At 44.4% G+C, this 27,061-nt stretch overlaps 1 protein-coding gene across 1 annotated transcript; it reads right to left on the bottom strand.

Annotated features, from left to right (window-relative positions):
* Positions 1–9,047: 9,047 nt before the first annotated feature.
* LOC110492847 (elongation of very long chain fatty acids protein 6) lies at positions 9,048–26,793 on the bottom strand. Its single transcript, XM_036946412.1, has 4 exons — positions 26,457–26,793; positions 19,043–19,174; positions 13,002–13,153; positions 9,048–12,103 (listed from the first exon to the last, which is right to left on the bottom strand). Exons 1-4 carry the CDS (start codon positions 26,546–26,548, stop codon positions 11,667–11,669), a joined length of 813 nt encoding a protein of 270 aa, XP_036802307.1. The 5' UTR covers positions 26,549–26,793; the 3' UTR covers positions 9,048–11,666.
* Between the last annotated feature and the right edge of the window lie 268 nt (positions 26,794–27,061).

Genomic DNA, 27,061 nt, shown 5'->3' with positions numbered 1-27,061 from the left:
AACAGAAGACAACAGAACACAAAATTCAGAGTAGTCTAGCCATGAAAGAGATGACTGAAGAGTCAGAAGAAGGTTAGACATCGTACAGACAGTTTTGTGTATACACTCCCAATGTCCCAACTTGTGTCCCAACCTGAAACCAAAAAGGGTTCTCCTATTGGGACAACTGAAGAACCCTTTTGGAACCCTCTTTTCTAAGTGTGTAGGCCTAAGACATGTTTTATGCAATTTTTAGTCCATGTGCCCGTTGCCTAACTTCAGGACCACCACAACTACGAGATTATGTTGGGACATTGGAATGATTTGTACCAGGCCAAATTAATGTCCCAACAGAATCCCTTAGATGCCGTCCTGAAGCTATCCGTTGCCCAAACATTAGATCTCGTCGACATATTACGCTAAAATGACTGGCTGGGCCTACCTCTTTAGCACACTTTCCCATGTCATAAGGTAGCCAAGGCCCTATCCCTAGGCCCTATCCCATAATCGGTGGACGGTTCCAAGCAGTGCACAAGAAGAATGTATTAGGCCTAAATCCCGTTTTCAGATGCTACCCTCTACCTAAATCAAACATGGATGCCAATGCATACTGAACAAAAATATCAACTCAACATGTAACAATATAAACTTTTACTGACTTACAGTTCATATAAGGAAATCAGTCAATTGAATAAATTCATTGTGCCCTAATCTATGAATTTCAAATGACTGGGCAGGGGTGCAGCCAGAATGAGTTTTTCCCCACAAAATGGCTTTATTACAGACAGAAACACTCCTCAGTTTCATCAGCTGTCTGGGTGGCTGGTCTCAGACGATCCCGCAGGTGAAGAAGCCGGATGTGGAGGTCCTGGGCTGGCGTGGTTACACGTGGTCTGCGGTTGTGAGGCTGGTTGGACATGCTGCCAAATTCTCTAAAACAACGTTGGAGGTGGCTTTTGGTAGAGAAATTAACATTAAATTCTCTGGCAACAGCTCGGATGGACGTTCCTGCAGTCAGCATGCCAACTGCACGCTCCCTCAAAACTTGAGACATCTGTGGCATTGTGTTATGTGACAAAACTGCACATTTTAGTGGCCTTTTATTGTCCCCAGCACAAGGTGCACCTGTGTAATGATCATGCTGTTAAATCACCTTCTTGAAATGCCACACCTGTAAAGCGGATGGATTATCTTGGCAAAGGAGAAATGCTCACTAACAGGGATGTAAACAAATTTGTGCACAAAATTGGAGAGAAATACATTTTTTGTGTGTATGGAACATTTCTGGTATTTTTTATTTCAGCTCGTGAAACATGGGACCACTACATGTTGTGTTTAAATTTTTGTTCAGTATAGTAATTTTAAAAAAATAAAATAATTATATACATTATTATTGGGATACCAATGTTGCATTCTCACTTTGCGCGCACACCTGTCTGTGTTACGGTGCGTGAATGAGGACCCAAAAGCGAATTAACTTAAACAGAGCTTCTTTAATTACCAAACATAGGTAGGCTCAGACGGACCGGCAGATTCCGACAGGACAAGACAAGGTTACAGCAAACATGACGACAGTCTGGTTCAGGCATGAAACACAACAAACAAGAATCCGACAAGGACAGGAGCAGAAACAGAGAGAGATATAGGGACCTAATCAGAGGGAAAAAGGGAACAGGTGGGAAAAGGGGTGACGAGGTGGTTAGGAGGAGACAAGGCACAGCTGGGGGAAAGAGGGGGAGAAAAGGTAACCTAACAACGACCAGCAGAGGGAGACAGGGTGAAGGGAAAGGACAGAGACAAGACACAACATGACAGTACATGACAGTACCCCCCCACTCACCGAGCGCCTCCTGGCGCACTCGAGGAGGAAACCTGGCGGCAACGGAGGAAATCCTCGATCAGCGCACGGTCCAGCACGTCCCGAGAGGGAACCCAACTCCTCTCCTCAGGACCGTACCCCTCCCAATCTACGAGGTACTGGTGACCACGGCCCCGAGGACGCATGTCCAAAATTCTACGGACCCTGTAGATGGGTGCGCCCTCGACAAGGATGGGGGGGGGGGGGGGAAGACGAGCGGGGGCGCGAAGGACGGGCTTGATGCAGGAGACATGGAAGACCGGGTGGACGCGACGAAGGTATCGCGGAAGAAGAAGTCGAACTGCGACAGGATTAATGACCCGAGAAATACGGAACGGACCAATGAACCGCGGGGTCAACTTGCGAGAAGCCGTCTTAAGGGGAAGGTTCTGAGTGGAGAGCCAAACTCTCTGACCGCGACAATATCTAGGACTCTTAGTTCTACGCTTATTAGCAGCCCTCACAGTCTGCGTCCTATAACGGCAAAGTGCAGACCTGACCCTCTTCCAGGTGCGCTCGCAACGTTGGACAAAAGCCTGAGCGGAGGGGGACGCTGGACTCGGCGAACTGAGATGAGAACAGCGGAGGCTGGTACCCGAGGCTACTCTGAAAAGGAGATAGCCCGGTCGCAGACGAAGGAAGCGAGTTGTGGGCGTATTCTGCCCAGGGGAGCTGTTCTGACCAAGAAGCAGGGTTGCGAAAAGAAAGACTGCGTAAGATGCGACCAATAGTCTGATTGGCCCGTTCTGCTTGACCGTTAGACTGGGGGTGAAAGCCGGAAGAGAGACTGACGGAAGCCCCAATCAAACGGCAAAACTCCCTCCAAAATTGAGACGTGAATTGCGGACCTCTGTCCGAAACGACGTCTGACGGAAGGCCATGAATTCTGAAAACATTCTCGATGATGATTTGTGCCGTCTCTTTAGCAGAAGGAAGCTTAGCAAGGGGAATGAAATGAGCCGCCTTAGAGAACCTATCGACAACCGTAAGAATAACAGTCTTCCCCGCTGACGAAGGCAGTCCGGTGACAAAATCTAAGGCGATGTGAGACCACGGTCGAGAGGGAATAGGAAGCGGCCTGAGACGGCCGGCAGGAGGAGAGTTACCGGACTTAGTCTGCGCGCAGACCGAACAAGCAGCCACGAAACGACGCGTGTCATGCTCCCGGGTGGGCCACCAAAAACGCTGGCGAATGGAAGCAAGCGTACCCCGAACGCCAGGGTGGCCGGCTAACTTGGCAGAGTGAGCCCACTGAAGAACGGCCAGACGAGTAGGAACGGGAACGAAAAGAAGGTTCCTAGGACAAGCGCGCGGCGACGGAGTGTGAGTGAGCGCTTGCTTTACCTGCCTCTCAATTCCCCAGACAGTCAACCCGACAACACGCCCCTCAGGGAGAATCCCCTCGGGGTCAGTGGAGGCTACTGAAGAACTGAAGAGACGAGACAAAGCATCAGGCTTGGTGTTCTTAGAGCCCGGACGATAAGAAATCACGAACTCGAAACGAGCGAAAAACAGCGCCCAACGCGCCTGACGCGCATTAAGTCGTTTGGCAGAACGGATGTACTCAAGGTTCCTATGGTCAGTCCAAACGACAAAAGGAACGGTCGCCCCCTCCAACCACTGTCGCCATTCGCCTAGGGCTAACCGGATGGCGAGCAGTTCGCGGTTACCCACATCATAGTTACGTTCCGACGGCGACAGGCGATGAGAAAAATACGCGCATGGGTGGACCTTGTCGTCAGAGAGGGAGCGCTGAGAAAGAATGGCTCCCACGCCCACCTCTGACGCGTCAACCTCGACAACGAACTGTCTAGAGACGTCAGGTGTAACAAGGATAGGAGCGGATGTAAAACGATTCTTGAGGAGATCAAAAGCTCCCTGGGCGGAAACGGACCACTTAAAGCACGTCTTGACAGAAGTAAGGGCTGTGAGAGGAGCTGCCACCTGACCGAAATTACGGATGAAACGACGATAGAAGTTCGCGAAGCCGAGAAAGCGCTGCAGCTCGACGCGTGACTTAGGGACGGGCCAATCAATGACAGCTTGGACCTTAGCGGGATCCATCTAAATGCCTTCAGCGGAAATAACAGAACCGAGAAATGTGACGGAGGAGGCATGAAAAGTGCACTTCTCAGCCTTCACAAAAAGACAATTCTCTAAAAGGCGCTGGAGGACACGTCGAACGTGCTGAACATGAATCTGGAGTGACGGTGAAAAAAATCAGGATATCGTCAAGGTAAACGAAAACAAAGATGTTCAGCATGTCTCTCAGGACATCATTGACTAATGCCTGAAAGACAGCTGGAGCGTTAGCGAGGCCGAAAGGAAGAACCCGGTATTCAAAGTGCCCTAACGGAGTGTTAAACGCCGTCTTCCACTCGTCCCCCTCCCTGATGCGCACGAGATGGTAAGCGTTACGAAGGTCCAACTTAGTGAAAAACCTGGCTCCCTGCAGGATCTCGAAGGCTGAAGACATAAGAGGAAGCGGATAACGATTCTTCACTGTTATGTCATTCAGCCCTCGATAATCTATGCAGGGGCGCAGAGACCCGTCCTTCTTCTTGACAAAAAAAAACCCCCGCTCCGGCGGGAGAGGAGGAGGGGACTATGGTACCGGCGTCAAGAGCTACAGACAAATAATCTTCGAGAGCCTTACGTTCGGGAGCCGACAGAGAGTATAGTCTACCCCGGGGGGGGGTGGTTCCCGGAAGGAGATCAATACTACAATCATACGACCGGTGTGGAGGAAGAGAGGTGGCCCTGGACCGACTGAACACCGTGCGCAGATCGTGATATTCCTCCGGCACCCCTGTCAAATCACCAGGCTCCTCCTGTGAAGAAGAGACAGAGGAAACAGGAGGGATAGCAGACATTAAACATTTCACATGACAAGAGACGTTCCAGGAGAGGATAGAATTACTAGACCAATTAATGGAAGGATTATGACAAACTAGCCAGGGATGGCCCAAAACAACAGGTGTAAAAGGTGAACGAAAAATTAAAAAAGAAATGGTTTCACTATGATTACCAGAAACAGTGAGGGTTAAAGGTAGCGTCTCACGCTGAATCCTGGGGAGAGGACTACCATCCAGGGCGAACAAGGCCGTGGGCTCCTTTAACTGTCTGAGAGGAATGTCATGTTCCCGAGCCCAGGTCTCGTCCATAAAACAGCCCTCCGCCCCAGAGTCTATTAAGGCACTGCAGGAAGCTGACGAACCGGTCCAGCGTAGATGGACCGACAAGGTAGTGCAGGATCTTGAAGGAGAGACAGGAGTAGTAGCGCTCACCAGTAGCCCTCCGCTTACTGATGAGCTCTGGCCTTTTACTGGACATGAAGTGACAAAATGACCAGCGGAACCGCAATAGAGACAGAGGCGGTTGGTGATTCTCCGTTCCCTCTCCTTAGTCGAGATGCGGATACCTCCCAGCTGCATGGGCTCAGCACCCGAGCCGGCAGAGGAAGATGGTAGTGATGCGGAGAGGGGGGCAACGGAGAACGCGAGCTCCTTTCCACGAGCTCGGTGACGAAGATCAACCCGTCGCTCAATGCGAATAGCGAGTTCAATCAAGGAATCCACGCTGGAAGGAACCTCCCGGGAGAGAATCTCATCCTTTACCTCTGCGCGGAGACCCTCCAGAAAACGAGCGAGCAAAGCCGGCTCGTTCCAGCCACTGGAGGCAGCAAGAGTGCGAAACTCAATAGAGTAGTCTGTTATGGATCGATTACCTTGACATAGGGAAGACAGGACCCTGGAAGCCTCCTCCCCAAAAACAGATCGATCAAAAACCCGTATCATCTCCTCCTTAAAGTCCTGATACTGGTTAGTACACTCAGCCCTTGCCTCCCAGATTGCCGTGCCCCACTCACGAGCCCGTCCAATAAGGAGAGATATGACGTAGGCGACACGAGCAGTGCTCCTGGAGAAAGTGTAGGGCTGGAGAGAAAACACAATATCACACTGGGTGAGGAACGAGCGGCATTCAGTGGGCTCCCCAGAGTAACACGGCGGGTTATTGATTCTGGGCTCCGGAGATTCGAAAGCCCTGGAAGTGGCCGGTGGATCGAGGCGGAGATGGTGAACCTGTTCTGTGAGGTTGGAGACTTGGGTGGCCAGGGTCTCAACGGCATGTCGAGCAGCAGACAATTCCTGCTCGTGTCTGCCTAGCATCGCTCCCTGGATCCCGACGGCTGAGTGGAGAGGATCCGAAGTCGCTGGGTCCATTCTTGGTCGGATTCTTCTGTTACGATGCGTGAATGAGGACCCAAAAGCGAATTAACTTAAACAGAGCTTCTTTAATTACCAAACATAGGTAGGCTCAGACGGACCGGCAGATTCCGACAGGACAAGACAAGGTTACAGCAAACATGACGACAGTCTGGTTCAGGCATGAAACACAACAAACAAGAATCCGACAAGGACAGGAGCAGAAACAGAGAGAGATATAGGGACCTAATCAGAGGGAAAAAGGGAACAGGTGGGAAAAGGGGTGACGAGGTGGTTAGGAGGAGACAAGGCACAGCTGGGGGAAAGAGGGGGAGAAAAGGTAACCTAACAACGACCAGCAGAGGGAGACAGGGTGAAGGGAAAGGACAGAGACAAGACACAACATGACAGTCTGTGGTTGACACCTGCCTTTTGTTATCTAAGGAGACCCACAAAAAGGGTGTATGCGCAGTGCTGCCACAGACAGGAAGTCAAAGGAGCGTGCGCCGCAATGCCAATTAAATTCATATTGATTTAATACTTTTTTGTGCACTGCTTGGTAATGTAGGCCTAAATGATTATTAAAATAAACTTAATTCAATAAATACATGATGAATGTTGATCTAGAGTGTAGGCCTACAATAGAGTATGTCACTCTGAGCAGCTATAGGCCTACTACCCTACTTGCTAAACTTATTGTATGGTAAGGATTCTACACAGCTTAAATCCTCCAGAAGCTTCTGTGGACTGAGATGTAATGACTAGAATGGAAAGCTGCTATTGTTTGTACTGAAAGTCATATACAGAATCTCATAATCGCATGATGTATCCATGTAATGTATCTCCTCCCTTTCATATAGTATCCTCCGATTCATCCCAAAGTCCCCCTTTGACCCCCTCCATGGCATAGACCTATTATAATGGAAGACTAATCCCATTGTTTCCACAGGAGGGCAGTAACTACTCAGCTGGACTTTAATCACATCATGAATCCCATCTTCCTGTAAAGAAACTCAAATCCAAGGGTGATGAGGAATTAGACGGTTTGGATTACATGGAAGAAGCCAGAAGGTAACAGACTGAAAGTGCTGTAGGACATGTCACAGTAAACACAGGCACACAGAGGATCTGGTGCTTTTGGGGTGTCACACGAAATGTTGTTAGGTAAGCCATTGTGAGAATTCCTCAGTAAGAAACCACTGGACCGGTCTCTTTAAGAAATTGTATCTGAGTGATGTTCCCTCTGTGTCAGGGATTTGGAACAACTTCATTTGCATTTTCTGTTTTGGTAGCAGCAGATATCAGCAGCTCTGCCAGCTTGGCTACCATCTTGTTCACTCCCAAGAGGCTATCATGAGCATTAGAGAAAATAACCCAATACCTACTGTAAAATATGCTGGTGGATCTTTGATGTTATGGGGCTATTTTGCTTCCACTGGTCCTGGGGCCCTTGTTAAGTGCAACTGCATCAGGAACTTTACCCAGTACCTTTACATTTTAGCCCAAAACCTGGTTGCCTCTGCCAGGAGTTTGAAACTTGGCCGCAAGTGTATCTTCCAACAAGACAATAACCCTATTAAAATACACAAAGAAATGGTTAATTGACCACCAAATCAACATTTTGCAATGGCCATCTGTATCCGGACTTGAAAACCTGTGGTTTGAATTGAAGAGGGCAGTCCACAAGCGCAGACAAAGGATATCAAGGATCTGGAAAAAATTCTGTATGGAGGAATGGTCTAAGATCCCTCCCCATGTGTTCTCCAATCTCATAAAACATTCTAGAAAAAGGCTCAGTGCCGTTATCCTCACAAGGTGAGGTATTGAAAAGTATTGAAAACAGGGGTGCAGTCAATTCAACATATTTTTGAGAGAAAAAAAGATTACTTACTAAACAATATCAATTTTTTCGTATAAAATAATGTTTTTGAGAATACAATATACAGGTAAGTGTCAAAGAAAGGAAACATCCAACATACTGTAGTGTGTCTTAATAGGACGTTAGGTCACCATGTCACGCCTGTCGTCGGAAGGAGTGGACCAAAGCACAGCGTGGAAAGTGTTCATGATTATTTAGTTACCAAAAAACACTTGAACAAAATAACAAAGTGAAAAAAAAACAAAAGAGACCAGTTCTGTCAGATAATGACACGAAACAGAAAACAACTACCCACAAAACACAGGTGGGAAAAAGGCTGCCTAAGTATGATTCCCAATCAGAGACAACGATAGACAGCTGCCTCTGATTGGGAACCACACTCGGCCAAAAACAAAGAAATAGAAAACATAGAAATAAAGAAACTAGTCACACCCTGTCCTAACCAAAATAGAGAATAAAAACCTCTCTATGGCCAGGGCGTGTAACACCATGAGCAAGAACTACTTCAATACACCTTGGCATAGAAGTGTCTGGAACTCTATTGGATGGATGTGACACCATTATTCCACAAGAAATTCCATAATTTGGTGTTTTGTTGATGGTGGTGGAAAACACTGTCTGTCGCCATTCCAGAATATCCCATAAGTGTTCAATTGGGTTGAGATCTGATGACTGAGACACACACACACACACACACACACACACACACACACACACACACACACACACACACACACACACACACACACTTTAAACCCCCTATGCTCCTTTGTGACCCCTCTTTCAAAGTCCCTGAGATCTATTCTTCTAGCCAAGGTAGCCAAAATAATGGGCAACTGTGAATTTTTATACATGACCCTAAGCATGATGGGATGTTAATTGTTTAATTAACTCAGGAACCACACATGTGTGGAAGCACCTGCTTTCAATATACTTTATATCCCTCATTTACTCAAGCGTTTCCTTTTACCTGTAGCTCAGTATTTGTAGAATTAATTTTATACCGTCTTTTTTGCTCATCTTTCTCAAAGGTGCCAATCCTTTTGGATCTGACTGTACATGTGCATATGCATCTAACAAAGACGCACAGATGTATTTCAGATTTCAGCAAGAATGAAACAATTAATAAGTCTTTCAAAACAGACATGAATTTATTGTTTTGACATTTAAAATCTGCACATTGAAACATTAAAGCCCTTAAGACATTTTGTTTTGCCCTTTCATATCAGTTACGCACTAGACAGCATACTCACAGGGATGCATAAGCCTGTTTTCTTACACTCTGCATCAGCAAAGACAATACACAAACAATAACCCTGCTCACATTTACCTAACCGAGTATAAATCTGCTGAAGCTTCATTTGGCACACGAATCAATGTATTAGAAACTGAGTTTATACCCTGTGTATTATCGTTGTGATATTTTACAACTAAAATGCAACCGTCGGCTTCAAGGTGGAGGGTGGACAACATTTATAATGTCACATCATGATCATAATATCAGCATTATTGACACAACAACAGCCAAGTGAAAGAAATGTACTTTGCAGATTTAGTACGGCCTTAAAAAAATACTCACACTTCTAAACACTGCTAAGCTCATTGGACTAGTCTATAATAATGGTAGTACAGTATGTGCCTGCTCCAGCATCAGGTGTTACAGCTGAGCTCATATGATGCGTATTACATAAGGGCAGTGTAACTCCTTCATAAACACAACATTATAATAGGATTAGAAGCACTATTTCAAGGAAATGATTGAAAAAAAAATGTCAACTTCACATTCAGCACTATCCCAACATCAACATATGTGAAAATGGCATGTTTCTATGTTTTGTAGTCAAAAAGATGAAGGAAGGTACGTTTTTCCAATGGCATCATCTGGTGTGATTTCAAATGATGAGTAGGCATTGCCTACTACTTAGTTAAAATCACACGATGCACACCAGATGATGCATGATGTTGGAGTAGTGCTGGAAATTATGGATATGAAGTTGAACAATTTTGAAATTCCCCTTTAAGACATTTGGCGACTACCAGTTGTGTAAAGGCTAGACTGTCTCACTTTGTGTTGGAAGCTAATAAACCCACAGATAGAGTATGAGATCTATGACACTTGAAGTCACAGCTTTGGTTATGGGGGTTATAAGTAGGGCTTATGAAGGCAAGTGTTAGGCAAGTGTTAGTGGTTACCATTACCCTTCAAAAGACTCCCTGTACTTTAAGCCATGGTAACTACTCTCAGTGTGATAAAAAACAAAAAATTAAAGAACATGTACTCACACCAGTATGGCTCTAGGATTATGGGTAGGAGGGAGATAATACAGTACAGCTCTATAATAAACATAAAGGAAGACACACACAAGCTGCCAAGGGTTAAAACTCAAGAGTGGTTAGGTGTGCTTACAAGACACTACTTTCTGCATCTACTAGATTTCTAGACAACAACAAAAACTATTTCGCTGTCTTGACCTGAGCCCCTATCCAATCTACACTGGTGGTCATATTTAAAATAGGAGGAAAGAAAAAGGAATGTGTCTGTTTGTGTAACGTTATAACCTATCCTGCTATCCTTGGTTTTCATATGGATATTTTCTTCTACCATGTAGTAAAGGAATATCTATCAAATGTGAAAATCAAAAAAGTTGACCTCTTAGACTCAAATAGTTCTTACATGACAATGCAACTCTTATCACACAGACATTATGATAACCTTCGTGACCTTCCCTTTAAGAAGCAAAGATAACCTCCATGACCTTTCCCTTTAAGAAGCAATGTGGTGCCAGGGGACTTCCCTTTCTTTAATGAACAGATGTAGAAGGACTTAAAAAAACAAAAAACAATATAGTGCATTGTTGTGATGTAAAGAAAACTGTTTAAAATACAAAAGTGCAAAACTCAAACTGCACAATTTAAGACAGGCAGAACTTAGTGAGTCACACTATTTCCTGGTACACTTTAAGTACCACCAGAGACTTGATATTTTAAGAAAATAAATACATTCTTAAGATATATTATTTACAATGGACACATTGTTCTGAGTGTCAATCCCTTCAGTGCTCCTCCCACCCATTCCCAGAAAACTCCCTACAACTAAAACAGAAAAATGATCCTTCATTCATGCCTTTTTATCATCACTTCAATATACTTCCTATAAGTTAGTGAGAGAATTCTCAGTGCTGGTCTAAAAAGCACCAGATTTCAAAAGGAGTCTTTCTTTCTGTATGAATGAACACCTGCGACTGTCAAATTCAATGAACGTGCAGACTGCAAACGCGGTTGTAAACTGCCCTTGGAGACGCCTCAGGCCACATATGGTTGTTTTTCACTGGACTCTGACTGAAGCAGCCGGTCAAAGAGATTGATTAACAAAGCCAAGAAATCAAAAATGAAGCGAGTAGTACATTAGTCAAACACAAACTGACCTCTCTCTCTATCTGTCTACTCCCTTTCTTTCATCCATCGATCATAGTATATTAAACTGTGTTGACCACTGGTTCCCCGGTCCACTCTCAATGACCGTTCTATTATCATGTAATCCATGGTTCTAGTTCGTTAGATAAGCTACAGCTATACAAAGTCGTGGGTGGGGAAAGAAATGGCTTGTCACAATTGCCGTGGACCCAGCAACCATTAAAACCAGTTGTGACTCACATCATGGCACAACGTCGATATTCTTCTCAATTAGGCACACACTCTAATATGACTTGCCCAGTGTGCAACGTGCCTCTGACGAATCCGGCCCCTACTCGGCCTTGGATCCCTTGCCAACCTTGTAAGTGGCGCCCTTGAGGTAGGACTTGTAGAAGAACGAGGCGAACAGGACCAGGTAGCTGAGGTACATGAGCGAGCCCCAGGCGATGTTGGGCATGTAGGAGGGACAGCGCACTTCGTGCATCCAGTGGTAGACCAAGCCTAAGACAGCAAGCCCCATCACCATCTGCATGATCTGGGTGGCCGTGATGACCATGGCGCAGGGTCGCGGCACCCGGTAGCCCGCAGCCCGGGCAGCGTAGTAGGTGTACATGAAGGAGTGGACCAGGTAGTTCATGGTCATGAACCAGCCGCCGCCTGCCACCTGGTCCTTGTAGGAGTACCAGGAGTAGACCAGCACTGTGATGTGGTGGTACCAATGGAGGAAGATGAGGCGCTGCTTACGGAGCACGATGAACACCGTGTCACCTGAGGAGGGAGGGAGGGAGGGAGGGAGGGAGGGAGGGAGGGAGGGAGGGAGGGAGGGAGGGAGGGAGGGAGGGAGAAATCACTTAGTTATACTCTGATGTTTGATCACTTTCACTCTCTCTCAAGCACTAGTGACCACACACAGTAGAAGAAAAACATTGTGAGGAACGGATATGTGGACCTCACTTCCAAAAATGACCTGGAAAGAAGGGATGTCTGTTTGTGGTCCTCAAAAAGTACAGTAAAGCGTGCACACACACACACACACACACACACACACACACACACACACACACACACACGCCATATTAGGAAGCATACAACAACATCCTAACACACTCCAATAAACTCAAACTGCACACCCTGTACAGTACAAACTATACAGGCTTAATATATTGAACAACGGTCCCATTCTAGAACGCGAGCATGTCCTTCCTGTCAGTCAGCATCTCTGTCCATTTACCAGTGCTTTTGCATCCCCTGTCTGACTGACAGATAGGCATAAGTGACTAGATTACTGCTCTGGGAGGGGAAATGGCATCACCTTGCAGCCACATAGCCCTTGAGGTAATAGGCCGCAGATCAATGTAAGTGAACTAGAAACTTCCAAGTGCTCCCGGAATCACATAAATAGACAAATTGTTTCAAGTTTGTTTTTTTTGTCCTGCACCAGCCTCCTTCTCTCTGATTTGCCCTCTGACATAATTGACCAATTTACAACCCCCGCCATCTCTCCCATTCGTGGGCCAGGGTCACAATGAGTATTTAGAATTGTCTTGTATAGATCAGCTCGAGGCAAGCTGATTATTCTACACTGCATGAGAAAGTATGTCTGTTCCACATGACATATATCTATCTGAAGCATTCAGAACGGGACCCTATTTGGGACATTCCTTACCCAGCTCTGGGGCCTTGCTCAGGACGAAGGCGTAGGCCCAGAACTTGCTGACAGGGGCGCTGTAGAAGCTGGTGTCACACACCGACTGCTTAAAACCACTTTTGTTGAGGACATGGAACATGTACCAACCGGTTCTGACCGCTCCGATGATACTGTGGAATGAAGCACATAGATTTACTAAAAAGATAGTGTCAAGTGCATCACCGCCTGGTATGGCAACTGACTATATGGCACTACAGAGGGTAGTGCGTAAGGCCAAGCTTCCTGCCATCCAGGACTTACAGTTGAAGTTGGAAGTTTACATACACCTTAGCCAATTACATTTAAACTCAAGTTTTTTTACAATTCCTAACATTTAACCCAAGTAACAATTCCCTGTCTTAGGACAGTTAGGATCAGTACTTTATTTTAAGAATGTGAAATGTCAGAATAATAGTAGAGATAATGATTTATTTCAGCTTTTATTTCTTTCATCACATTACCAGTGGGTCAGAAGTTTACATACACTAAATTAGTATTCGGTAGCATTGTCTTTAAATTGTTTAACTTGGGTCAAACATTTCGGGGAGCCTTCCACAAGTGTCCCACAATAAGTTGGGTGAATTTTGGCCCATTGCTCCTGACAAAGCTGGTGTAACTGAGTCAGGTTTGTAGGCCTCCTTGCTCGCACACTTTTTTTCAGTTCTACCCACAAATTTTCTATGGGATTGAAGTCAGGGCTTTGTGATGGCCACTCTAATACCTTGGCTTTGTTGTCCTTAAGCCATTTTGCCACAACTTTGGAAGTATGCTTGGGGTCAATGTCCATTTGGAAGACCCATTTGCGACCAAGCTTTAACTTCCTGACTGATGTCTTGAGATGTTGCTTCAATATATCCACATAATTTCCCTCCCTCATGATGCCATCTATTTTGTGAAGTGCACCAGTCCCTCCTGCAGCTAAGCACCCCCACAACATGATGCTGCCACCCCCATGCTTCACGGTTGGGATGGTATTCTTCAGCTTGCAAGTCTCCCCCTTTTCCCTCCAAATATAACAATGGTCATTACGGCCAAACAGTTCTATTTTTGTTTCATCAGACCAGAGGACATTTCTCCAAAAAGTACAATCTTTGTTCCCATGTACAGTTGCAAACCATAGTCTGGCTTTTTTTATGGCGGTTTTGGAGCAGTGGCTTCTTCCTTGCTGAGTGGCCTTTCAGGTTATGTCGATATAGAACTCATTTTACTGTAGATATAGATACTTTGTACCGGTTTGCTCCAGGATCTTCACAAGGTCCTTTGCTGTTCTTCTGGGATTGATTTGCACTTTTCGCACCAAAGTACGTTCATCTCTTGGAGACAGAACCCGTCTCCTTCCTGAGCGGTATGACGGCTGCGTGGTTCCATGGTGTTTATACTTGCATACTATTGTTTGTACAGATGAACGTGGTACCTTCAGGCGTTTGGAAATTGCTCCCAGTGATGAACCAGACTTCTTTTGATTTATTTTGATTTTACCATGATGTCAAGCAAAGAGGCACTGAGTTTGAAGGTAGGCCTTGAAATACATCCACAGGTACACCTCCAGATGACTCAAATGATGTAAATTATCCTATCAGAAGCTTGTAAAGCCATGACTTAATTTTCCAAGCTGTTTAAAGGCACAGACAATTTAGTGTATGTAAACTTCTGACCCACTGAAATTGTATACAGTGAATTATAAGTGAAATAATCTGTCTGTAAACAATTGTTGGAAAAATGACTTGTGTCATTGCACAAAGTAGATGTCCGAACCGACTTGCCAAAACTATAACAAGAAATTTGTGGAGTAGTTGAAAAACTAGTTTTAATGACTCCAACCTAAGTGTATGTAAACGTCCGACTTCAATTGTATTTACTAAGCGGTGTCAGACGAAGGCCTTAAAAATTGTCAAAGTCTCCAGTCACCCAAACCATAGACTGTTCTCTCTGCTACCGCACGGCAAGCGGTACCGGAGCGCCACGTCTAGGTTCAAAAGGCTCCTTAACAGCTTCTACCCCCAAACCATAGACTGTTCTCTCTGCTACCGCACGGCAAGCGGTACCGGAGCACCAAGTCTAGGTCCAAAAGGCTCCTTAACAGCTTCTACCCCCAAACCATAAGACTGCTGAACAATGAATCAAATGGCTATATACATTGACTCCCCCTTAGATTTAACACTGCTGCTACTGGCTATTCATTATCTGTGCATAGTCACTTTACTTACATGTACAAACTACCTCAACTAACATGTATCCCCCACATATTGACTAGGTACCGATACCCCCTGTATATAGCCTCGGTATTGTTATTTTATTGTGTTACTTTTTATTTTATTTTTTACTTTAGTATATTTAGTCAATATTTTCTTAACACTATTTCTTGAACTGCATTGTTGGTTAAGGGCTAGCATTTCACGGTAAGGTTGTATTCGTTGTATACCTGTTGTATTCAGCGCATGGGATAAAATAAAAGTGTATTTGATTTGCTCAGTCTAACTATAGGGAATTCACAGTTGCATTCAAGTAATTGGTATAGGAAAAAACTTCAACACAAGTATAATGCCCATGGTCGATCAGAGTTGACTATAAGTAAGTATTTTTGTACACGAAAATCAGCTCATATTTCTATCTTGCTGCTATACGATACACCTGAACTGTCAGCTTTGTGGTTGTCATAACGTAATGCAAAATACATCACTCAACTATATTTTATACTGTCAGCTTTGCGGTGCCATGATGCAAAGTGATATAGCTCTCAACTATATGAACGGTCACTGTTGCGGTTGCCATGGCGCTCGAAATCTGAAACCAAGACAAACGAGATAAGACATATCAGTGGGTCACATCTCCAGCTGGATGTCCCCAGAATAAGAAATATGAAATACACAATAAAGTAAGTAGGTAAGCAGACAATATACAGGAAATATTTAAAAAGTCAGTTCCAATACCATATTTACAGTACTGTGCAAGGATACTGGAGTGATGGAGGTAGATATGTATAGGGGTAAGGTGACTAGGCAACAGGATATAAGATAAACAGAGTAGCAGCAGCTTGCATGTGAGAGGGGGTGTGAGAGGGGGTGTGCGGATGTGTAGAGTCAGTATACATGTATGTGCATATTATGTGTGAGTGAGAAAATGATGGCGTGAGTGTTTGTGTGTGTGTTGGAGTGACAGTGTGTGTGAGTGTGTAGGGCCCTGTCAGTGTGCATAGAGACAGTGCAAATACTGAAATAAAAGGTCAATAAAGATACAAGGTAAAAATCGGTCTGTGTAGCTATTTTGCTAGGTATTTATCATTGCTTGGGGATAGAAGCTGTTCAAGAGTGTGTTGGTACCTGTCAGTGTCAGTTGGTGTCAGACGTGGTAATTCATTACCTATAACTATCTTATCAATGGTAACTACCTACCTATACATTATCTATGGTAACTACCTAACACCAACATCATCATTGGTAACTACCTATCTATACATTATCTATGGTGACTACCTAACACCAACATAATCATTGGTAACTACCTATCAATACAGTATCAATGGTAACTACCTAACACCAACATCATCATTGGTAACTACCTATCAATACATTATCTATGATAACTAACACCAACATCATCATTGGTAACTACCTATCAATACAGTATCAATGGTAACTACCTAATACCAACATCATCATTGGTGCATCTATCTATTACAGGCCAGTAGCCTACTTTTAAAAACCCCATGTGGTAGAACGTTGCAGTGGTGGTGCAGTAATGAATATGTGAAGTGTTTCATATGCCGAGGACACGTTATCCTGTCCAGCCAGCAGCAGTGGGATTGAGTGGGCAGGTTAAACCCACGGCTCTGTGATTAGGATTAACAGCTGGCTCAGCAGAGGGCATGGGCACGGATGATGATGATGATGCACCTCTGTGGCACACCAAAACGGTGGCACACCAAAACAGCCCTGACTCCTCCTTAACTCACAGACAACATTTTGACAGTTTTGGAAACTTTAGAGTGTTTTCTATCCTAATCTGTCAATTATATGTATATTCTAGCATCTGGTCCTGAGAAACAGGCCGTTTACTTTGGGAACGTTATTTTTCCAAACATAAAAATAGTGCCCCCTAGCTTCAAGAGGTTTTAACCAACAGTGCAGTTAAAAGAAGAGTTTAAAAAATATTTCCCAAGTAGACTAATATAAAAAGTCATAATTAAAAGTAACAATAAGAATAACATTAACGAGGCTATATACAGGGGGCACCGGTACCAAGTCAGTGTGCAGGGGTACAGGTTAGTTGAGGTCATTTGTACATGTAGGTGGGGGTGAAGTGACTATGCATAGATAATAAACAGCGAGTAGCAGCAGTGTACAAAGGGGGGGGGTCAATGTAAATAGTCCAGTGGTGATTTTATTAATTGTTCAGCAGTCTTATGACAGTCGTGAAGAGGGCACGACAAAGCCTATTTCCCCTCAGGAGACTGAAAATATTTGGCTTGGGTCCTCAGATCCTCAAAGGTTCTACAGCTGCACCATCAAGAGCATTCTGACTGGTTGCATCACTGCCTAGAATGGCAACTGCTCGGCCTCCGACCACAAGGCACTACAGAGGGTAGTGCGTAAGGCCCAGTACATCACTGGGGCCAAGCTTCCTGCCATCCAGGACCTCTATACCAGGTGGTGTCAGAGGAAGGCCCTAAAAATTGTCAAAGACTCCAGCCACCCTAGTCATAGACTGTTCTCTCTGCATTCGCACGGCAAGCAATACCGGAGCACCAAGTCTAGGACTAAGAGGCTTCTATCCCCAAGCCATAAGACTCCTGAACAGCCAATCAAAGGGCTACCCAGACCCCTCTTTTACACTGCTGCTACTCTCTGTTTATTATCTATGCATAGTTACTTTAACTGTACCTACATGTACATATTACCTAAATTGTCTTCCCTGTAAACGCACAGCGTTGAAATTGCAGGCAATGACAACAAGCTCTGTCAGATGATGCTGTGACACACCGCCCCAGACCATGACGGACTTTCCACCTCCAAATCGATCCCGCTCCATAGTACAGGACTTGGTGTAACGCTCATTACTTCGACAATAAACGCGAATCCGACTATCACCCCTGGTGAGACAAAACCGCGACACGTCAATGAAGAGCACTTTTTGCCAGTCCTGTCTGGTCCAGCGACGGTGGGTTTGTGCCCATAGGCGACGTTGTTGCCGGTGATGTCTGGTGAGGACCTGCCTTACAACAGGCCTACAAGCCCTCAGTCCTGCCTCTCTCAGCCTACTGTGGACAGTCTGAGCACTGATGGAGGGATTGTGCGTTCCTGGTGTAACTCGGGCAGTTGTTTTCCATCCTGTACCTGTCCCGCAGGTGTGATGTTCGGATGTACCGATCTTGTGCAGGTGTTGTTACATGTGGTCTGCCATTGCGAGGACGATCAGCTGTCCGTCCTGTCTCCCTGTAGCACTGTCTTAGGCGTCTCACAGTACGGGCATTGCAATTTATTGCCCTGGCCACATCTGCAGTCCTCATGCCTCCTTGCAGCATGCCTAAGGCACGTTCACGCAGATGAGCAGGCACCCTGGGCATCTTTCTTTTGGGGGTTTTCAGAGTCAGTAGAAAGGCCTCTTTAGTGTCCTAAGTTTTCATAACTGTGACCTTAATTGCCTACCGTCTGTAAGCTGTTAGTGTCTTAACGACCGTTCCACAGGTGCATGTTCATTAATTGTTTATGGTTCATTGAACAAGCATGGGAAACAGTGTTTAAACTCTTTACAATGAAGATCTGTGAAGATATTTGGATTTTTACGAATTATCTTTGAAAGACAGGGTCCTGAAAAATGGAGTATATATATATACAAACATTTTTGTGGACAACATTTCCCTTGCTGAGGTTAGCAAGGATGAGGGAGGATAACGAGGCTAACCACCACCAACGTTCAGAAAGAGCTTCAATCACAATGATTGGTTGATTGATTGGTTTGATGATGCCTAAAAAAACACAAAAAGTGATATACTGAAACACAGTGGTCAGTGTGTCACTCACCTGAAGATGGCCAGACTGAGTGACCAGAGGACGAGGGGTCGACGCAGGTTTAGCTTGGGCCTCTCTCTCATGAAGTGTTGGCCCCCGAAGATGATCGCAGCATACAGCCCACAGAACATAAAGGACTTGCTCCTATTAAGGAGAAAATATTTAACACGTCACCGAACCAGTTCACAAGTGATTACTGTAACTACCAGTGTCCTAGGTCATGATTTAGATGAGAGCAGGGTGGAAATGCAAACAAGCTTTAATCTAGTTTAAACTCCAACAATGCATGTACGTGATCAATGATCATTGTGAATGGATGAGTCAGTCTTTAGCAGACTTTTGGGATTGGCACTGCAGTTGACATTTCTAGTTCCTTTTGCCTGGTGGCAGTACGCTGAATGTACACAGCAAGCCACGAGGAGAGCTAAGCTAAACTCAATCATCTACAGTTGAAGTCGGAAGTTTACATACACCTTAGCCAAATACATTTAAACTCAGTTTTTCACAATTCCTGACATTTAATCCACGTAAAAATGCCCTGTCTTAGGTCAGTTGGGATCACCACTTTATTTTAAGAATGTGACATGTCAGAATAATAGTAGAGAGAATTATTTATTTCAGCTTTCATCACATTCCCAGTGGGTCAGAAGTTTACATACACTCAATTAGTATTTGGTAGCATTGCCTTTAAATAGTTTAACTTGGCCTCCCGGGTGGAGCAGTGGTCTAAGGCACTAGATCGCAGTGCTAGCTGTGCCACCAGAGACCCTGGGTTTGAGTCCAGGCTCTGTTGCAGCGACCGGGAGGTCCATGGGGCGACGCACAATTGGCCTAGCGTCGTCCGCGTTAGGGAGGGTTTGGCTGGTAGGGATATCCTTGTCTCATTGCGCACTAGTGATTCCTGTGGCGGGCCGGGCGCAGTGCACGCTGACCAGGTCGCTAGGTGTATGGTGTTTCCTCTGACACATTGGTGCGGATGGCTTCTGGGTTGGATGCACGCTGTGTTAAGAAGCAGTGCGGCTTGGTTGGGTTGTGTTTCGGAGGACGCGTGGCTCACGACCTTCGTCTCTCCCGAGCCCATACGGGAGTTGTAGCGAAGAGACTAGACAGTAACTACTAACAATTTGATACCACGAAAAAGGGGGTACATTTTTTTTGTTTAACTTGAGTCAAATGTTTCGGGTAGCCTTCCACAAGCTTACCACATTAAGTTGGGTGAATTTTGTCCCATTCCTCCTGACAAAGCTGGTGTAACTGAGTCAGGTTTGTAGGCTCCTTGCTCGCACACGCTTTTTCAGTTCTGCCCACAAGTTTTCTATAGGATTGAAGTCAGGGTTTTGTGATGTCCACTCCAATACCTTGACTTTGTTGTCCTTAAGCAATTTTGCCACAACTTTGGAAGTATGCTTATTGTCATTGTCCATTTGGAAGACCCATTTGCGACCAAGCTTTAACTTCCTGACTGATGTCTTGAGATGTTGATTCAATATAACCACATAATTTCCCTCCCTCATGATGTCATCTATTTTGTGAAGTGCACCAGTCCCTCCTGCAGCAAAGCACCCCCACAACATGATGCTGCCACCTCTGTGCTTCACAGTTGGGATGGGGTTCTTTGGCTTGCAAGCCTCCCCTTTTTCCTGCAAACACAACGATGGTCATTATGGCCAAACAGTTCTATATTTGTTTCATCAGACCAGAGGACATTTCTCCAAAAAGTACGATCTTTGTCCCCATGTGCAGTTGCAAACCGTAGTCTGGCTTTTCTTTGGTGGTTTTGGAGCAGTGGCTTCTTCCTTGCTGAGTGGCCTTTCAGGTTATGTCAATATGGGACTCGTTTTACTGTGGATATAGATACTTTTGTACCCGTTTCCTCCAGCATCTTCACAAGGTCCTTTGCTGTTGTTCTGTAATTGATTTTCACTTTTCGCACCAAAGTACGTTCATCTCTAGGAGACAGAACGCGTCTCCTTCCTGAGCAGTATGACAGCTGCGTGGTCCCATGGTGTTTATACTTGCATACCTTTATTTGTACAGATGAACGTGGTACCTTCAGGCGTTTGGGAATTGCTCCCAATGATGAACCAATTTTTTTTCTGATGTCTTGGCTGATTTCTTTTGATTTTCCCATGATGTCAAGCAAAGAGGCACTGAGTTTGAAGGTAGGCCTTGAAAAAAATCCACAGGTACACCTCCAATTGACACCTTTGGGGTGGGGGGTACTGGCACGTTCTGACCTTTATTTCCTTTGTTTGTATTTATTTAGTATGGTCAGGGCGTGAGTTGGGTGGGCAGTCTATGTTTGTTTTTCTATGATTTGGGGATTTGTATGTTTCGGCCTAGTATGGTTCTCAGTATGGTTGACAATCAGAGGCAGGTGTCATTAGTTGTCTCTGATTGAGAATCATACTTCGGTAGCCTGGGTTGCACTGTTTGTTTGTGGGTGATTGTCTATGTTGATTGCTTGTGTCATCACAGTTCTCATTTAGCTTCACGGTCGTTATTTGTTTATTGTTTTTGTATTCAGTGTTCAGTTCTTTCTTTGATTAAATATCAAGATGAACACAAACCACGCCGCGTTTTAGTCCGCCTTTCCTTCAACAGAAGTAAACCGTGACATCAACTTAGTGTATGTAAACTTCTGACCCACTGGACATGTGATACAGTGAATTATAAGTGAAATAATCTGTCTGCAAACAATGGTTGGAAAAATTACTTGTGTCATGTACAAAGTAGATGTCCTCAAGAAATTTGTGGAGTGGTTGAAAATCAACTTTTAATGACTCCAACCTAAGTGTATGTAAACTTCTGACTTCAACTGTATATAAATTCATACTATTAAAAAAGATTACAGAGATCAACAGAGATCAGGATTGGGCTGGTCCACTGGGCACATGGCAGTGACATGGCCTGTAGACCACTCCAACTTCTGTCCATCCATGCCAAGGCCCTATTTTACAGTCCCCATCCCCATTCGTAGTCATGGAGCCAAGGACTACCCGAGTTGAGATGTTGACATACTGACCAGAACTTCTACTACTGCAGCCCGTGGGTAATGAGGCAATTAGATTGAGTAAACATCACTCCGGTCTAAAATCAACTGTGAGGCTATGTGAAAACAGCTGGGAGCGGGTTGCAGTAAGAATACTAGACAGATCACTGACTGGACAATTGTTTTTACCAAAAAGTTAAATTGAGGTCGAAAAGGGCTGAATACTAAAAAGCGATGATGTGTGTACTGCAGAGGGGGTTTACTTTGAGGACAGACCAGATGACCAATCCAGATTGACAGAGCATATTAGACTGGGAAGATGTTGTTTGACCCAGTTTAGTAGGGCTATATACATAGCTAAATACAGTAGGGCTTCAGTGGTCATTCTCTGTCTGTCCCAAAGGGAGGATGAAACTGTCATTAGACTGATGAAGGATTCTATAGGGAACACCACTGTGTCTATGCATTACAGCGAGGGAATGTGTGATGGCCAATACCGAGGCAGAGAGAGATAATGAAGCGACAAGAAGCAGTCATTGTATCCTTTTGAGGTGAAGGACTCAGGACAAATACAATGTGTGGGCCACCATCTTTTACTCCTCGAAAAAGAGAAAGGGGGGGGTCATGTGGGAGCAAATGTTCCCAGAAAGCAGAAGTCTAGCCCATTAATTACAGTCGTAGGCCTGGATGTCACATGCAATCAAAGCATTGGTTTCCCTGTGCTGCACTAGATGTGGTTTTAAGCTTCTCCGGCTCCTCCCCTTTTGATGCTTTGCTGTAGCCTACACACATCAGCTCGATCTGAGGAATGCATGGGCAGGGTGAAACAGGGTGAATTTACTTGGCTAGCACTGCACATTTACAGGAGCGTATTCACTACGGGAAACGGTTTACCGTTTAAGAATGAAACGGAAGCAGATAGAGCAAAACAAGAGTTTCTATTGGACAAATTCAGATAGGTCCTTCCCCGTTTCGTTCTGTTTTATAGTTTTGCCGCAGCAAAACGTTTCTTGAATATACCCCTGGACTTTTACAATACACATTTGACAGCTTGCTTGCCACTGAAACTGAAACACAACACTATCTCTTAGTCAGAAAATGCAAACAAGGAGCCAGAGTAAGTCTGTGCAAGAATGCGGTCTTACTAGGTCTCTACGTTTCCTTAGTGATATGTTAACCACAGACAAAAATGACTCCCTTTTTCCACACACATTTCCATTGTACACAAAGAGAAACACTTGAGACCTATACTAATTTGATGGGGAGAAGTGACATGCCTTTGGGTTATATTAAATATAAATATGATATTAAAACAGTTACAAAATGTAGGCCTATTGATATCCTATAATGTATTTACACCTATGTATTTAACAGTAATCATCACATTTGATATTTAGTAATCATTCATTGCATGTGACTGCATGTACATGTTACACAAACTGAAGTGAACAGCAGTATGACAGGCTATACATTGAGTTTCCCGTCATATTGTAGTAACGATGGCCGCGTTCCTATGCTTAGACTTTGCTGACGCCTGACAGATCTAACAACGCCCAGATAGTTACTCGAAAGTATCAGCTGACCACATGATATGTTATAGCAATTTCTCAGTTGATGACAGTCGATGACGTGGCCAGAACCATAGGTTGTTGAGTCACCTTGCCTTTCGCTGTGGAACTCGCCCATTGGTCGTGTTCCCCTGCTCAGACGTTGCATTCATCAACCAATGGTTACGTGCCATGTCATCGACTGTGCTTTCGGGCACCAGATTGCGATAACATATAACGTGGTTATCTGATACCTATCCAGGCGTTGTAAGATCTGGCATGTGTTAGCCATACCAAGTCCCCAACAACTGGTTGTTATGTTTTTCAGGGGAAATGAAAAGAGAGCTAGTAAAGAGACTTCTGCTTTTGGACGTTAACAAGGCGACACTCCATCTTAACTCCTCCTCCACATTTACTGGATTGGTTGAACAGTGCAGAAGGGAACCTTCTTCTCATCAAGACCAGTATGTAGGGGGATCTAGCTTATTTTCCGCCTGCTACGCTAGGTTAGGCATGCATCAGCAACATGTAAGCGTTGAAAGGGATGGCTTCCGCATCATGCGATGGATCGAAGGTTGTTTTAACGTTCATAAAACATAGCCGGTTATCAACAAACCATGCACATGAAAACTGAAGGTAAGTTCAGACGGTCGCATCCTCAATGACATCTGAAAATGGGCGGGAGAACAATAATAAGTATATCAATTTACAGTAGCAGGGCCATCTGGCAATTCTGGCAAATGCCAGGTGGGCTGGACCATTTTCTCGTTGGGTGGGCTGGTCGAAATTGACACACACACAAAAAATATATACACTACCGTTCAAAAGTTTGAGGTCACTTAGAAATGTCCTTGTTATTGAAAGAAAATCACATTTTTGGTCCATTAAAATAACATCAAATTGATCAGAAATACAGTTTAGACATGGTTAATGTTGTAAATTACTATTGTAGCTGGAAATGACAGATTTTTCATGGAAATCTACATAGGCCCATTATCAGCAACCATCACTCCTGTGTTCCAATGGCGAATTGTGTTAGCTAATCCAAGTTTATCATTTTAAAAGGCTAATTGATCATTAGAAAATACTTTTGCAATTATGTTAGCACAGCTGAAAACTGTTGTTCTAATTAAAGAAGTAATCAAACTGGCCTTCTTTAGACTAGTTGAGTATCTGGAGCATCAGCATTTGTGGGTTCAATTACAGGCTCAAAATGGCCAGAAACAAAGAACTATCTTCTGAAGTTACCCCAAACTTTTGAACGGTAGTGTACATATATGTTACTTTTTTGGGGCATGGCCTGCAGCCCATGTTATTTTTAAAAGATTGAGCAATTTCTCTATTATATTAATCTATAATGAGCCTTTGGCTGATCAGTGGGCAACGGCCTGCACCCATACCCAGATGGGCCAGCCCGTTTTTCTGACAGGCTGAGCTGAGGTCACTCAAACTCATATTCAAAGTCAAATGTGGCATCAGCAAAGAGAACTGCTCCAACTCATCAGTTAGATAGCCAAGCTCATGGATTGTAAAACAAAAAATGGAAACATTTAGTAGAAAGAGCACATTCTACAATTTCAGCTTCCTTTTTTGGGGCGGCTAAAACGAGGATTTGGTCAAACAATTATCCTCATGATTCCTGTAATGAAAGTGTCTGCCCTGCCCCTGTGCCTGTTTCACTGGGGCCTGCTGCTGTAATGAGCTAGCCACTATCCTCTTTCCTGTGCGCTAGAGAGAAAAATGTGTTCTGATCGTATAACATTTCAAAACGCAATTGTGGGGAAAACACAGCTTCGGATGCTTCGTCCCCTTGTCCCTGTCAAACAGAGGAGGGCTTCAGCTTTCTGTAGGTATCATTGTTATTTCTAATGGATGGATACATGGCTATTAGCAGTGGGTATCATATTAATCTAGTTCATGTGTTTTGAGTTTCCATTTCCTCAGGTGTTGAACCCCAAATTAATTAGCCAATGATATTAGTTAGTGCACATAAAGATGTATGTAATTCATCTCTATTGACCACAAAAAAATCTGGAAATTAGTCATATTTTGAAAGTATAATACAACAACTATGACCTAAGTCATTAGCTTGGCTTTTATAACATATACATGTTAAGCAGAAATGGAGACAGACAGAGAACAAGAAGAAGCACAGTGACAGCAGAGAAGATGCTGAGACAGACAGACAGCACAACAGGGAGGGAAACAAAATGGCTAGAGCAGAGGCCCAGTTATAGTGGAGAGTTGTATCTCCAGTGATGTTTTTACATATTGAATTTGTTGTAAACATAAGCTGGTTAAAAAAGAGGAGGACCATGTCCCGCCAGTCACTGGAACAGAAATAGCTGAGAAACGCTGTACTGCACCGCCAATGTTATGTGTTAGCATTACTGCCTGTGTCTAAGTAGGGTTTGTAGAGACAGAGTGTAGTAGAGTGTATTTGTCGTGATGGGTTGTGTGTGCATGGTTGGTGGTGAGTTGGTGGCACACCCAGTGATGTGGTCTAGTAAAATGCCAGGGTCGAATTCTTGTCCCAGTCTCCCCCTGTACAGTATCCTCAAAGATAATTATATCTGTAGTAGCCTTATGTATACATTATTGACTAAACGTTACTTTGTAGCATAATCAAAACCCACACAACACATTGTATGCACTCTTCGGTAGCCTATGAAAGGAAAAAGTAAGCGACAGTTAGGAATCAAATTGACGAATGTGGGCAATAAAAAAATGTGCCTGCATGGCGTGTAGGCTAAATAATGACATTGTGTGTGGATGAGAGCTCAGCCAACATTGGCGGCGACGGGGGGATAATTCGCCGGCTTTAGACCACGTAGGCTAGGCTACTCTTTTATCCAGATGTGTTTGGTTGAATTGGAAGTCTACTTACCAGTTTTCTTGCATCCATTCGAGAGCCCCCTTTTCATCGAATTTTCTTTCGAAATCGTATTCTGCAAGTGGGATGTTCTCTGTCTCGTTCATTTTCGTAACAATGTCAGTTTCTTCCCGTTAAAACTCCTGGTCTATGTTTTCACCCTTTTAACATTTATCAAACTGCTTTAAAAAGCCCACAATTAATTTAACAAACCAACAGATTGCAACTGAATTCTCTCCGTTTCAGATGTACTTCCCGACTGTCACTCACGCACGGTGGCCGAGCGCGAGCACGTCCCGGTGACTGTATGGCCTTGTTATAATGTCTATGTGTATGGCACGTCCCCTCTGTCTCACGGACTGAAACGGAAAGTGATGGAAGGAGAGAAGGCGGAGCTTGAATCAGACGTCTAGTCGTGCTCTCATGGTGCTCTCGACTGGATGGTCAATCAATGACTAGGATTTGCCTCATGATTGAAACATAGGCCAAATCGTTCACATGTTTCATTCAGTTTGACTGATTCACACACAACGACCTACCTGTCTGAAAGTAGGCTACCCTATGCCAAACATATTGAGTCCCCTCTAGGGATGCGTTGTTCAGTCAGACAGGGAATAGTT

The sequence above is a fragment of the Oncorhynchus mykiss genome, chromosome 16 (genome assembly GCF_013265735.2).
Source record: "Oncorhynchus mykiss isolate Arlee chromosome 16, USDA_OmykA_1.1, whole genome shotgun sequence".
Lineage (NCBI taxonomy): Eukaryota > Metazoa > Chordata > Actinopteri > Salmoniformes > Salmonidae > Oncorhynchus > Oncorhynchus mykiss.
Note: the sequence above shows the minus strand (reverse complement) of the source record. Positions and strands in the feature narration are given on the sequence as shown.